This window comes from Doryrhamphus excisus, chromosome 5 (assembly GCF_030265055.1).
Source record: "Doryrhamphus excisus isolate RoL2022-K1 chromosome 5, RoL_Dexc_1.0, whole genome shotgun sequence".
Lineage (NCBI taxonomy): Eukaryota > Metazoa > Chordata > Actinopteri > Syngnathiformes > Syngnathidae > Doryrhamphus > Doryrhamphus excisus.
This window is the reverse complement of record NC_080470.1, coordinates 4,549,490-4,564,949: the sequence shown is the minus strand read 5'-3', so window position 1 is coordinate 4,564,949 and position 15,460 is coordinate 4,549,490. Positions and strand designations below refer to the sequence as shown.

The following is a 15,460-nucleotide window of genomic DNA, read 5'->3' as shown; positions in this document are numbered from 1 at the left end:
ACAAGAATCAAACAGTTTAAATAACCATTCACTTTGCTGACAATAACTCATTTTCCACCATATATACAAACTAAACTAAATAACTGTATACAAACGCAATATAAAATACTTACAGTATATACAATTACATAAGTACAAAAATGATGGATGCTTATGACTTATTTGTTCTCATACAAATTGGCCATTGTTTTAAATTTTACATAAGCTTTTCCACTTTGAGTTCATGGTAATTAACCAGTTTTGATATCTGTAATATAATATAATGTACAAGTGGTTAGCGTGCAGGCCACACAACTAGGAGACCCGAGTTCGATTCCACCGTCGTCCATCTCTGTGTGGAGTATAAAGGTGCCTATAGGGGTGTTAGTTCATGTCTAGAGGTCTCTAATGTTAAAAACAGTATTTAGAAGAGATTTTTAAAAACATATTTAAAGTAGAATTTAACAGGTATTCTACGCATTTCATTTATAAACAAGGAATCCTACTTTGGGGCTGCATGTTGAGTGGTTAGCACGCAGGCCTCACAGCAAGGAGACCAGGGTTCGATTCCACCCTCGGCCATCTCTGTGTGGAGTTTGCATGTTCTCCCCGTGCATGCGTGGATTTTCTCCGGGTAATCCGATTTCCTCCCACATTCCAAAAACATGCTAGGTTAATTAGCGACTCCAAATTGTCCATAGGTATGAATGTGAGTGTGAATGGTTGTTTGTCTATATGTGCCCTGTGATTGGCTGGCCACCTCTCGCCCGAAGACAGCTGGGATAGGCTCCAGAAAATGAATGAATGAATAATATAATAAAATATCTGTCTGGTTTGGGCTTAAATATTGTATATGTATAACAACTTTGGACATTTAGATGAACAATACTGGTTTATCAGTGTCCAACAAAAAGCAGCGACGCTTAACAACCGACCACATGTTGTTTGAGCAACTGAAAGCGTAAGACTCTTAGACACTTAGACTCCGACCAGACATTCAGCACTCAAAGCCCACACAAAGACAACACTCCGAAACAATTCATGTTTATCAAACCTAAAAAGTGTAAAGTAAGCTCACCTTTTTCCAACCATTGACTTTCCCCAATTTCCTCTCTTTCTTGTCAAAGTAGCAGGCTCCCATGTTGTCGCTGGAAGTGCAGAGCAGCCCGTTCAAGTGGCAAAGTGTGACTACAGCATGAGTAAAAAAAGGACCAAGCCTCGGCTCTCTGACGCTGACAAACGCCACAGCTAAAGTGACTCAGTTTGGGCTGTGAGGTCTGACTTGGCTTTAACTCATTCACATGTGTGCAAGAGAGAGAGAGAGAGAGAGAAAGACCTCTGCCCCATACACACTCCCTCATGCGGGTAGTCCCGCCTCAGTCCTGCGCCTTGCTTCACGTTCGATTCTCCTGCAGCCAGAAGTCACAGCTGCCTGGTGTACACAGTCATGTCTCAATCCGACTGAACAACTGATGAAAATAACATTTCTGCTGAATGTGTAATATTTCCATCACTGCCTCTGTTACTACCTCAATCATATTTATTTATTTAACAACCCAATACAATACACTCATATGTGACTTTACTCATCTGTATACACCAGTCATTATTTGCACTATGACCCATTTATCAATGCACTAAAATTAATATATCTGCAATATGTCTGCTCCTGCATACGCTCCTCTGCAATACTATGTGTATATTTTGGATATCTTGTATATATCTTGTTAAATTGTCTTTTTTTACTCTACTTTTATATACTTTTTTTAAAACTCGACTACTGCACTGAAAGGAGAAGCTCTTCACTCTCGTTGTACATCTTGTATAATGACAATAAAGGCCATTCCATTCCATTCCATTCCATTCCCATTCCATTCCATTTACTCCTCAAACACATTCCCTTTGAATATAACAACCGGGCACTCGAGCGTGAAACACAAACACACTAAACTAAACCACTTTCCAAACGCTTACATGCTTGGTGCACATCACACGTTGCATTCAAAGACAGATAAACATCTACCTTTACCATTGTTGATTTGTACGTACAGCAAGGTACAGCTACTGTACAGGAAAATGAAGCAATCCAGTACAATCCAGTAAAAAAAAAAGAAAAAGAAAAAAGAAGCAATCCAGTACAAGAACTGCTTATTTTCGAACAGGAAAATGGCTAAAAGAAGTAAAAATATGTACATACTGTATATACGTTATTCAGAAGACACACAATTCAAAGACGCCGTGAAATACATGTTGTATTCTACACCGGGTCACTAGGTGTCAATCATGTTAATGTAATGTTTGCTGATGCACATAATCACCAAACCTGATCGCTGACTGTTGTGGTTATAACTGACGTCAACTGAAAAGTCAAAACTTCACTTCCTGCCCGCAGGGAACACATTTATAACAACTTATTTATGTCTTAAATGGCTTATTTACTGTTAATATGTTTATCAATACGGTAATATGAGTGTAATGGTGACTATAGGGGTGTTATTTCATGTCCAGAGAGCTCTAATAATGTTAAAAAACACATTTAGAAGGTTGTAAACATATTTTCTGTGCTCCAACTACAAAAATATTCAATTTATAAATAAGGAATTCTACTTTGCGGAAGTTCACTTATCACAGTTGGGTCTGGAACCAATTAACTGTGATAAACGAGGGATTACTGTGTACTAATCATGTTAATGTAATGTTCGGTGATGCACATAATCACCAAACTTGATCGCTGACTGTTGTGGTTATAACAGACGTCAACTGAAAAGTCAAAACTTCACTTCCTGCCCGCAGGGAACACATTTATAACAACTTATTTATGTCTTAAATGGCTTATTTACTGTTAATATGTTTATCAATACGGTAATATGAGTGTAATGGTGACTATAGGGGTGTTAGTTCATGACCAGAGAGCTCTAATAATGTTAAAAAAAGACATTTAGAAGGTTGTAAACATATTTTCAATGCTCTAACTCCAAAAATATTCAAATTATAAATAAGGAATTCTACTTTGTGGAAGTTCACTTATCACAGTCGGGTCTGGAACCAATTAACCGTGATAAATGAGGGATTGTACTAGTCATGTTAATGTAATGTTCGCAGATGCACATAATCACCAAACTTGATCGCTGACTGTTGTGGTTATAACTGACGTCAACTGAAAAGTCAAAACTTCACTTCCTGTCCGCAGGGAACACATTTATAACAACTTATTTATGTCTTAAATGGCTTATTTACTGTTAATATGTTTATTAATAGGGTAATATGAGTGTAATTGTGACTATAGGGGTGTTATTTCATGTCCAGAGAGCTCTAATAATGTTAAAAAAAACATTTTAGGAAGGTTGTAAACATATTTCTACAAAAATATTCAAATTATAAATAAGGAATTCTACTTTGCGGAAGTTCACTTATCACAGTCGGGTCTGGAACCAATTAACCGTGATAAACGAGGGATTACTGTGTACTGTTTCTAATATCTGGATCAATAACAGTGCCATAACAGCTCGTCACCACGAAGAGGACAGAACTCTTAGCGCTTAGCAGTAACATCTTCCTCCGCACTTTGACCTTGGAGGTAAAGCAGTCGCCACTCGCATTTCGCCTTCTTTCTTCTCTCGTTTCATACGCTGTGGTTTTGCCATCCTAAATACGAGATGTCAGAAGGGTCAAGTTCGCCGACTGCTAGTATTTAAACCAGGTCAGATGTAAGGGGAGTAGGAGTTGTGTAATTTTTAGTTTCAAGTAGAAACAAGACTAGGGAGGAAACGGCTTGGATTTCAAAAGCTTTAGCTTATTTACATCAACAGACGTGTTTGATGCCGGTTCGTCATCGGTTTGTTGGATCCACATGAGGTTACGTGCAGAGATGCAACATGTCGCTTTCTTACCAAGTCTTCAAATCAGTTGCTTTTGTATTACATTTCTAGTAGTTGTCATAGCAAAATTGATGAACAACAATGAAAAAAAAAGAAAATATTGTCTTCCATCGATCTTTTATGCTGAAGAACGTATTTATAAACTGGATCCTATCACAGTTGACTTAAGGCAAAAGGCACCGCAGACTGAACACACACAATTTCTGAGACAATCATTTCAATATTTTAAGCGTCTGTAAATATTTCTTCATTTAAATGTAAATAATACTTAATAGTTAAATGAGTGAACTGTTGAAAAAAGAACATGCTGAACTAGTTGTCTGTGTTGATGTGCGGTTGTCTGTGTTTGTGTCGATCAGAGGATCACAGCCATGGAAATGAACAGTACATCAACAGAGAAAGTGACTTTGTGAGAAAGTGACACATGAAACTAACTTTGTTTTCCCCCCTCTAAACTTTTCTAAAATAAACATTTCTTTCCAAACGCTCCTGAAAGGTTGACGTTGTCCTCCAATGTCAAATCAACATTTGTCATAAGAGTGACTGTTGTAATTATTGGATTACATTCAAAGCCACTTCTCTCTTCAATTGCCATTGCTCACGAGCCATGTAAGATAACACGCTAAATGCTGTTGGTTTAAGCCTGGCACATATAGACAAACAACCATTCACACTCACATTCATACCTATGGACAATTTGGAGTCGCCAATTAACCAATTAATCGAGTGGTTAGACCTCACAGCTAGGAGACCAGGGTTCAATTCCACCCTCGGCCATCTCTGTGTGGAGTTTGCATGTTCTCCCCGTGCATGCATGGGTTTCCTCCCACATTCCAAAAACATGCTAGGTTAATTGGCGACTCCAAATTGTCCATAGGTATGAATGTGAGTGTGAATGGTTGTTTGTCTATATGTGCCCTGTGATTGGCTGGCCACCAGTCCAGGGTGTACAGCTGGGATAGGCTCCAGCAACCCTCGTGAGGAAAAGCAGTAGAAAATGAATGAATGTTTTTGGAATGTGGGAGGAAACCGGAGTACCCGGAAAAAACCCACGCATGCACCGGGAGAACAGGGAAGAAGTACATTTGAAACACTTCTATGCTAGGACTACGTTAAAAAGCCATAGCATTTCAGTATGTGGAATCAAACTATGGAATGGATTGAGTAAGGAAATCAAACAATGCACAACGATGAGCCAATTCAAGAAACAATACAAACAGTTGATGTTTGCTAAATACAAGGATGAAGAGTCTTGAACCAGTCATGATGTGCTATATATATCACTATATTGACACTTACTATGGTACCCATTATGTCATTGGATGCTCATATCACCTCGTACTTCGGTACGAGGTACATTATTAAAAAAAAAAAACTTAAACTATATTATGGAAAGCAGGAAGTGAACAAATGTAACAGTTACTGATTGTAAAAGTACCAGATGGAGGGGTAGGATTTAATAAGCTTTGCTTCTTCCTACTCCTTTTGGACATGTGGAACTGTGAACTGATTATGGGATGCATTCAATTGTAATCTGATGCATGTTCAAATGAAATAAAACCATTACCATTACCGTTAACATGCAAACTCCACACAGAGATACCCAGGCGGAGAATCAAACCGAGTCTTCCCAATCTCCTGACTGTGTGGCCTACATGCTAACCACTCATCCACCGTTGTTTCTAATGCTACCCTCTATCTCCCCGCCCTAAACCATCGCATAGCCACTCTTCCCCGCGGGTATTTAATTTACAAATTATGTAATGAAACCCTGTCCAACAATAGCATTTGAAACCAGCATAGAGTTTTGTTTTAAGCTTTTTAAGAATAAGTAAAAAATAAGTAATCTTTTTTTTCTACTCAGCCCCCAGGACTGTGAGGGCAGTTCCTTGATTAAAAATGATTTGCACTATAAATAAGGGCAACATTGCACATAGATCAGAAAAAAAAAATCAAAGATCCAGCCGGTCCTACCTTGGTGGAGGCCATGTCGCTGACAGAGCGATAAGTCTGGATTGTCTCCAGCTGGTCCAGACACCAGTCCAACTCCTCCATGGTCTCCATGGCCAGCTTCTGGTACGCCTCATCTGTCAACAAGCAAGCAAGCAACACACGGAAATACACGGTGAGAACGGACTGCACACGTGAAGCCCGAGCGTAACGCAACGCAGGACCTTCCAGTCATGTTTGGGAGTGCGTGCTGCAGCTGCCGCTGAGGACGCTGAATCATCAGGTGGCACCCAAGAGTGGTGCTCTCATGCTTCCAAGGAGTAGCTGTGGTAAGACGGCTGTATTCTGCTTATTTGTGTTATGCCATTTATGATGGAGACAATTATTAATGTCATACCTTATGAAGGCCTATTTATTACTTATATGATAATGAACCTCATGGGTGCTTTTTCATCACAAACTGTACATGAATTGCAGTTGTGTTATCCTACACACACACACACACACACACACGTGTCTGCTGCCCCTGCATTGTGTGTACACGGCGTATCCTAGCTGCGGAGCACAACAAGGCCGCATGCAATGCGGCGACCTTAGCGCGGCCGCGTAGAATGTGTCCCCTGCTCTGATCTTCTCTCCATCAAAGACGTGAGGCTGTTTGCCTCTCCCAAACATGAGAGGCACCTGGCAGCCCGCCTGCAGCCTTCCGTCACTCCGTTGAGGGCAGCGAGAGACACAGAGGGAGGCTGTGCAACTAGTTTAAGTCCACAAGCCTCTGATGTTGAACTGGCGGCACTGGAAGAGATTTTTCCTGGTGTTCCTGACACGTGTGAGGTTGGTTTGTGTTCATGAAGAGCACTGAGAGTCATTTTATCTTCCTTTGGGCATTCAAGTATGAGAATAACTTCATGGTTAAGATGATTATTTGTGATTAGTCTGACTTTTAATCATCTGAACGGTTAACTGGTTCCAGGCCCGATTGTGTTTTAGTGAATTTCCACAAAGTAGAATTCATTCATTCATTTTCTACAGCTTATCCTCACAAGGGTCGCTCGCGGGGGTGCTGGAGCCTATCCCAGCTGTCTTCGAGCGAGAGGCAGCTTACACCCTGGACTGGTCGCCAGCCAATCACAGGGCACATATAGACAAACAACCATTCACACTCACATTCATACCTATGGACAATTTGGAGTCGCCAATTAACCTAGCATGTTTTTGGAATGTGGGAGGAAACCGGAGTACGCGGAGAAAACCCACGCATGCACGGGGAGAACATGCAAACTCCACGCAGAGATGGCCGAGGGTGGAATCGAACCCTGGTCTCCTTGCTGTGAGGCCCGTGTGCTAACCACTCCTCCAACGTGCATTCCTTGTTTATAAATGAAATGCGTAGAATACCTGTTAAATACTACTTTAAATGTGTTTTTAAAATCTCTTCTAAATACTGTTTTTAACATTAGAGACCTCTAGACATTAACTAACACCCCTATAGGCACCTTTACACTTGTATTACGTAATTTTGTTGTGATGCTCACAGTTTGGCGTGTCAGTGAATTGGTTATGTGACGAGAAGGATGAAATAATAAATAATAAAAAATAATAAAGTCATAAAAGAGCGAGTTTGCCATGATATGCATGTGCTCATTACGCTAAAAAATGTGTTACATAGATTTGTTACTACCGTTTACATGCTATTTAAAATACAAATCAACAATGACTGATGCTACAATTTTTATCTTGTAACTTCAAGGACATTAAACACGACTTTTTGTCCAAAGTCAAATAGCTTGAATTCCTTGAATTTTCCATGTGTAGCACTTTTGTGCAATCATAGTACTACTGTTTTCCGACTGAAAACACACACATGTATTGTATGCATTGTAAAAGGGAATTTCCACCACCACCTCATTAACACAGCGGAGTCCATTCAACAGGCAGGAAGCAGACAGCCCCCACATTCAATGCCGACACACATTAGTTAACATGATGCATTGTTGAGCTTACAACGTCAACGCTTGACTCAGCAGAGCGAGCGACTGCAGCGCCAAAAATATCTGCCCCGAGTGAGGATCGAACTCACGACCTTCAGATTATGAGACTGACGCGCTGCCTACTGCGCTATCGAGGCTTGGGACAACAGGCAGCTGTAGGGGGGTGGGGTCTTTCCTGCTCTAGCATGAGTGGCTCAGCTGCAATGCACAAAGCAAGCTCGGTAGTGATAGTTTACTTAGTTTACTTGGCTGAATTTAGTGTGGAAATAAAGAAGAAAGAAAGCCTCAGCCAGCTGGACCCCCTTTTTGGGTCGAACATCAGTGTGTCTGTGCGTACAAATGAACAATTCCCACACACTAAAGTCTTGAAAATGTGTGAATTGTGGCACTCATTGGAAAGGACATTTGAAGGTACTGCTAGCATAAAATATTTTCTTGTTTTGCTTTGAGCACGCCGACGTAGCACATGCATGCACACTAGTTATGTTAGTTGTTAGCTAATGATAGCAATTTGGCTGCTAACATCGGCTATCATTGCGATGTATGGACTATGATAAACACACAATGACTCCAATTGTCAGTCGGTTCTCTGAGACTGCTCAGAGATTATATGTCGTTTCTCCGTCAAGACGTTTCGATTCCCCATTAAGAATTTGCCCACAAATATGGCTAGATGTTTCCTCCTCAGTATTGAGTCGTTTCCTTTTCTGAGACATTCATTCATTCATTTTCTACCGCTTATCCTCACGAGGCTCGCGGGGGTGCTGGAGCCTATCCCAGCTGTCTTCGGGCGAGAGGCGGGGTACACCCTGGACTGGTTGCCAGCCAATCACAGGGCACATATAGACAAACAACCATTCACACTCACATTCATACCTATGGACAATTTGGAGTCGCTAATTAACCTAGCATGTTTTTGGAATGTGGGAGGAAACCGGAGTACCCGGAGAAAACCCACTCATGCACGGGGAGAACATGCAAACTCCACACAGAGATCGCCGAGAGTGGAATTGAACTCTGGTCTCCTAGCTGTGAGGCCTGCGTGCTAACCACTCGTACGCCGCATTAAATCCATTAATTAAGTAATTAATTAGCATGTGCACACCTTTACAAAAGCATGACACTTGTCATATATTTAGCTTGTTAACTCGTTGTTTAGCTTGTTAACTCCACACAGAGATGGCCGAGGGTGGAATTGAACTGGGGTCTCCTAGCTGTGAGGTCTTCACACAAACCACTCGACCACCGTGCAGCCCCGGTCTGAGACAAATTTAAACAAATCAAATAGTAGGCTTTATGGAGTCAAAGTGCATAAAAAGTTACAGTTACACATTTTAGTTAGTATTCTTTGACCTTATAAGTAACAACAAACATATTTTTTGCAGTAATTTAAGTTGAGTAAATATTTACTATTTGCATCGGACGTCCAGTCCAAATGATAAACCCGCCCAGCCGTATCCATGGCTCCCGTCCTTCCACATCAACCACCATCCTGAACCTCTGGGTTACATTGGCATGAGACAGACGTCATTTATTGTTGGACTTCCCACATTCTGACTGCTTAGAGGAAGTGTGACGTAGAGCATGAAAACTTGGGCACTGTGTTATTTCTACACCATGGATGTGTGAAGATTAACCATGCACCTTGCCTTGCACATCGTTGTCTTCCATCTTAACAATGATGTCAGGCTTTGACACATGCATAGTCAACATTTTTTATTGTAAATTTCCAGTAAGTTACACACTAAAAAGAACCCACAACATGCTTCTAATAACAATCCATTGCTTTATGAGAAACAGAGAGGAAGATGCAAGATGGTCTATAAACCCCAATATGTGCTTCCACAGTCTAACAATGACCAGAGAGTGTATTGGAGTTCTCTCTTCTGCTTTTTACAAGCAGTATCCAGACTTTACATGTACAGAATTGCAAAATCCATCATGAAAAAAGATGAGACGGCAAATAGAGTTTGTGGTTTCGGTGCGGATGACACACACGTCTGCTGTCTGCCTTTATGAATTATATACAAATTATGTACAATATTACAATAATAATGTTGACGATGGGCGGCACGGCGGTCGAGTGGTTCGTGCACAGACCTCACAGCTAAGAGACCAGGGTTCAATTCCACGCTCGGCCATCTCTGTGTGGAGTTTGCATGTTCTCCCCGTGCATGCGTGGGTTTTCTCCGGGTACTCCGGTTTTCTCCCACATTCCAAAAACATGCTAGGTTAATTGGCGACTCCAAATTGTCCATAGGTATGAATGTGAGTGTGAATGGTTGTTTGTCTATATGCGCCCTGTGATTGGCTGGCGACCAGTCCAGGGTATACCCCGCCTCTCGCCCAAAGACAGCCGGGATAGGCTCCAGCACCCCCGCATTCATTTTCTATTGAAAATGAATGAATGAATGAATGAATGTTGACGATTATATTTCACTAAAATGTAGGGATGTCTGACAATACAGACGAACCAATGTCATCTTCTCATTATTGGAGATGCAATCTGTGGTTTATGGCCTTGAACCTGTGGCAATGGCCCTAAATAATCCAATCTAATCTAATGAATAAATTAAGTCAAAAACTTGAAACAAATTACACAAACCCAATAAAATGCCTTTGTGACCAAATAGTAATTTTCAGTAGATTTCAAAATATTTGTGTAGAAAACTCTGTGAATGGGTCTCACGTTCCATTCTGTCAGCAACACAGCAAATACACACCAAAAAAACACAAACTGCATATCTAAAAATCAAAAATGTCTACCCTGGTTGGTAGTATAGTCACAATTTGAGTAACAGCTTTCACTCGTTGCCTGCTCGTCTTTCCGCTCTGCTGGGACAAAGCAGTCCCTGTACTTCTCAGAAGATACACATGTACACATTCCTGTTGGATTTACTGTAGTACACAGGGGAGGCATGACCAGGAAGGCGGTTAATCTGGATTTACAAAAACAATAATTCCCAGTGGATGGACAGTGATACTGGACATGCATCCAACTACCGTCAAAGTAACCTAAGACGCAGAGCATAGTGTCATAGAGAGACATAGTATCCAACATGTCCTGGGTCTCCTACCGGTCGGACGAGCCCTGAACGTCTGAACATCTGGGAGGCATCGTGACCAGATGCCCAAGTCACGTCATCTGGCTTCTCCCAATGCGGAGGACTAACGGCTCTACGCCAAGTTTCTCTCAGAGGACAGTGCTTATCACTTTATGTCTAAGGAAGAACCCAGCCATTTTACGGAGGTAATTCATTTCTGCCGCTAGGAATGTAGATTGACTGGTAAATTAAGAGCTTTGCCTTTCAGCTCAGCTCCTTCTTCACCACAACACACCGATGCAGAGCGTCACCTGTCCATCTCACGTTCCATCATTCCCTCAATTGTAAACAAGACCTGGGGTAGTTAAACTCCAACACTTTGGGTAGGAGCTCATCGACTATTCGGAGATGTCATTCCACCCTTTTCCGGGTGAGAACCATGGACTTGGACTTGGAGGTGTTGGGTCTCATCAAAGCAGATTAAAAAAAAAAATAATTGATGGAGTCCAACCCTCACTGGAAACAAGTCCAACTCCTTACCGGACCAAGGTCTGACACAATGGTCATACAGGAAGCGAACCACCTGCATTCGATGATCTGGTACCCCATATTGGAAAATGGCTGTCATTCATTCATTCATTAATTCATTTTCAACTGCTTATCCTCACAAGGGTTGCGGGGGGTGCTGGAGCCTATCCCAGCTGTCTTCGGACAAGAGGCAGGGTACACCCTGGACTGGTAGCCAGCCAATCACAGGGCACATATAGACAAACAACCATTCACACTCACATTCATACCTATGGACAATTTGGAGTCGCCAATTAACCTAGCATGTTTTTGGAATGTGGGAGGAAACCGGAGTACCCGGAAAAAACCCACACATGCACGGGGAGAACTCCACACATAGATGGAAGAGGGTGGAATTGAACCCAGGTCTCCTAGCTGTCATTCAAAGTGAAATCCAATATAGCGTAAAAGCTGTATCAAAAGTTGTGGGTAATAATTCCCAGGCCCGATGATTCCACCCCCACACACATTGGTGTTAGTCACACACAGATAGACATGGGGATTTACGCATACGGGAGGAGAGTGAATAGAGTTCCAGGACAGACTGACATCAGTGGGGGTTCTCCAAGCCCCTGAAGGCATCAGTCTCAGAGTCTTACATCTGCTGCTATCATACAAACTGACAAGCTGTGATGCAGAAATCCTGTGTTGTGTTACACACTCTAACTCTTTTTGATAAGGTAGCCGACGTCAATGAGGCATGTTTGCGTGACCTTGCAGCGATTCCGCTTGAAGGACCAGGGAGTTGAACACTGTCTTGTCCTTGAGCTAATGCCTCTTTGTCTGTCTTGACTCCCGCTACCATAATTTTTTTTTTTCCTGCCCACAGGTTTGAACACTCTTTTTTTCCTTTCACAGTGGACCATGCATGCCTGTGTTACCTGAGATGGCATACTTGGAAACAAAAAGGCTTCAGTGTCATGCTGACTGGTATTTGCCCCTTTGGGTTGATTAGCATGGATCAGTGGAAACTAAGTAAATAATTTACAAAAGTTTTGCAAAATCAACATGAACAAAAATATGTTTTGGTTTGGTGGAGAACCAACCAGGGTGGAACTAAACACACAAGAGTTTGTCTGTGGAAACATGGCATGCAATTAATTACATTTTTTCAGGTTTAGTCAATGTATGGTAATGGTAATGGTTGTATTTCATTTGAACATGCATCAGATTACAATTGAATGCATCACATAATCAGTTCACAGTTCCACATGTCCAAAAGGAGTAGGAAGAAGCAAAGCTTATTAAATCCTACCCCTCCATCTGGTACTATTACAATCAGTAACTGTTACATTTGTTCACTTCCTGCTTTCCTAATGTAGTTTAAGGTTTTTTTTTAAATTATTTTTAATTTTTTTATAATTTTTTTTTGTCCCGTACCGAAGTACGAGGTGATATGACCATCCAATGACATAATGGGTACCATAGTAAATAAAATCCTACCCTTCCATCTGGTACTTTTGTAACTGTTACATTTGTTCACTTCCTGCTTTCCTAATGTAGTTTAAGGTTTTTTTTTTAAATTATTTTTAATTTTTTAATTTTTTTTTTTTTTGTCCCGTACCGAAGTACGAGGTGATATGACCATCCAATGACATAATGGGTACCATAGTAAAAAAAATCCTACCCCTCCATCTGGTACTTTTGTAACTGTTACATTTGTTCACTTCCTGCTTTCCTAATATAGTTTAAGCTTTTTTGTTTATTTATTTTTTAATTTTTTGTCCCGTACCGAAGTACAAGGTGATATGACCATACAATGATAACACACAATAACCCAGATAGTAAGATATCAATTAAACACCCCCCAAATGTCAACCTCATTAGTAAGAAACGTGGAATATCTACAAGGCACAGACTGGTAACACTATTTATTAGTGCTCGATGTACTTTAAAAACACGTTCAATCCCACAAACGTTTTTTTCCCTTTGGTATTTTTTGGTTCACAGTGTCCTTTAAAAAGCAATCCGCATATGCCTATTTAGCACAGTGGTTCAATTTTATTCTATTAATCCACAGTGGGTAGCAACAACACTGGGAATATTGTCTATGCAAAAATAGCCCAAATAGAAACTCCCAGAGTTAGTAACAGAATCAACTCCGCCCGTTGCAATCAGGCCTGTTATGTTTCACTGACAGCTGCTTCACCAGGCTTATCTTTAATGACAATTAATTAAACTCGACAGGTGGAGTTTATACCAGTCCTCTCGCCTGAAGACAGCTGGGATAGGCTCCAGCATACCCTTGACCCGAGTGTGGACAATGGTCCAGAAAATGTATGGATGGAGGTGGGTTTTATGCGACATACTACACTAGATGTTGTCAAAAAAATGCATAAAATGCAGAATATTTACACAATACCCAAATGACAGAATCAAAGTACAAGCAACCAGCAACAGTGCAAACCTTAAATTGAGACCAGTTACTGTGTTAAGATAAGCGTATAACCAGCTACGTTAACGCTTAGCTAAGCTTCTTCTTTTTATTTCGCTGCATCCTGGGTGGTCTCTGGCCCACTGCCTTTTGCAGACAATGAGATGCTTAAACAAGAGATTCCGGATTATGAGGCCAGCATGCAAACCACATGGACACTATGCAGCTCTGAATATGTCTTCAAAAAGTCTAATTTCTGCCCTCTTCCGTTAAGAGTCATGGTGATCTTTTTTTCCAGGGGGGTGGGGGAGGGCATCCCAAAAGTATCCAAAATACCCAAACAAAAGGGCCTGTCTGTGAGGCAGAGTGTGTTTCAATCCATCTGCACTGAGCTGAACAGGCCCTGCTGGCAAGGGAATACTTCAGGGGAAGGACAGCCGTCTATTTTATGGCTGTGCTGACGTCAATGGCATAATTCAAATACTTGCAGAATACACCCTTCCAGCTTTTCTGAGCCTGGCCGGGGGAGGGCCACAGCTAAAATCTGACATGGAATTCAGTACCTGCTTTGTATACAGCAGCGGTACTCAAATACACATTTTAAGGGTTCACATAGAATGAATGAAGGAAAGTTTTATTTATTAGAGTTGGTCAGGCCTGTCTAGTGTCTAGTATCCGATTTTTCTTTTTTGCGCTCGTCACATTTGGCTGAGCGACAACTTTATAAGCACTGGTGGACTGCTGATTACATAGTGTTTTTTGATACTGGATTTCGCAGTGTATGGCAAAAAAAAAATCTGTCCGGCCCACTAAAGGTACTGAACAGGTATTTTTAATAATCACAAAAACATACACTGACACACGTTTTATTGAGTACTGATTTCCCCTCAGAGGTGAGGATTGGTAAAAGAAGATAACATTTAATTAACAAATTCTATTATTTACAAGTACGGCTGCACGGTGTGAGTGTGGTTAGCACACAGGCCTCACAGCTAGGAGACCCGAGTTCGATTAAACCCTCGGCCATCTCTGTGTGGAGTTTGCATGTTTTCCCCGTGCATGCGTGGGTTTTCTCCTGGAACTCCGGTTTCCTCCCACATTCCAAAAACATGCTAGGTTAATTATAAATATAAGTAAGTAGCAATAATATGAAAAGCAAACCAAAAAATGAATAAAGCAAATTTTGGAAAAGTTGGCTGTGGAAAAATAACATCATAATATTATGGAAATATAGTCAAAATATTATGGGAATAAAGTCAAAATTACCAGAAGAAAATTTATCAGAAAAATTATATATTTGGAATATGAAAAAAATGAACATAGAACAAATTTCAAACTAATAATACACTTTTCACCTATATCACAAAGCTGAGATTTTTTTTTCTGGCTGCACGGCGACCGTGCAGGCCACACAGCTAGGAGACCCGGGTTCAATTCCACCCTCGGCCATCTCTGTGTGGAGTTTGCATGTTCCCCCTGTGAATGTGTGGGTTTTCCAAAAAACATGCTAGGTTAATTGGCGACTCCAAATTGTCCATAGGTATGAATGTGAGTGTGAATGGTTGTTTGTCTATATGTGCCCTGTGATTGGCTCGCTTGAAGACAGCTGGGATAGGCTCCAGCACCCCCAGCAACCCTCGTGAGGATAAGCGGTAGAAAATGAATGAATGAATGAAT

General features: G+C 41.1%; 1 protein-coding gene and 1 non-coding gene across 6 annotated transcripts in view; both read right to left on the bottom strand.

Moving 5' to 3' along the window:
• Positions 1-15,460, bottom strand: part of pde4ba (phosphodiesterase 4B, cAMP-specific a) — a 146,971-nt gene that overhangs the window by 17,877 nt on the left and 113,634 nt on the right. For 4 of the 5 annotated variants that reach the window (XM_058074368.1, XM_058074369.1, XM_058074370.1 and 1 more), the window contains one exon: positions 5,832-5,944. In XM_058074368.1, the coding sequence (XP_057930351.1) occupies positions 5,832-5,944 (113 nt within the window). Of the gene's footprint in view, positions 1-1,057; positions 1,301-5,831; positions 5,945-15,460 lie in introns of those variants that run through there. The other variant, XM_058074372.1, reaches the window with a different exon arrangement.
• Positions 7,863-7,935, bottom strand: trnam-cau (transfer RNA methionine (anticodon CAU)). Its single transcript has one exon. It is a non-coding gene; the product is annotated as a tRNA-Met (tRNA).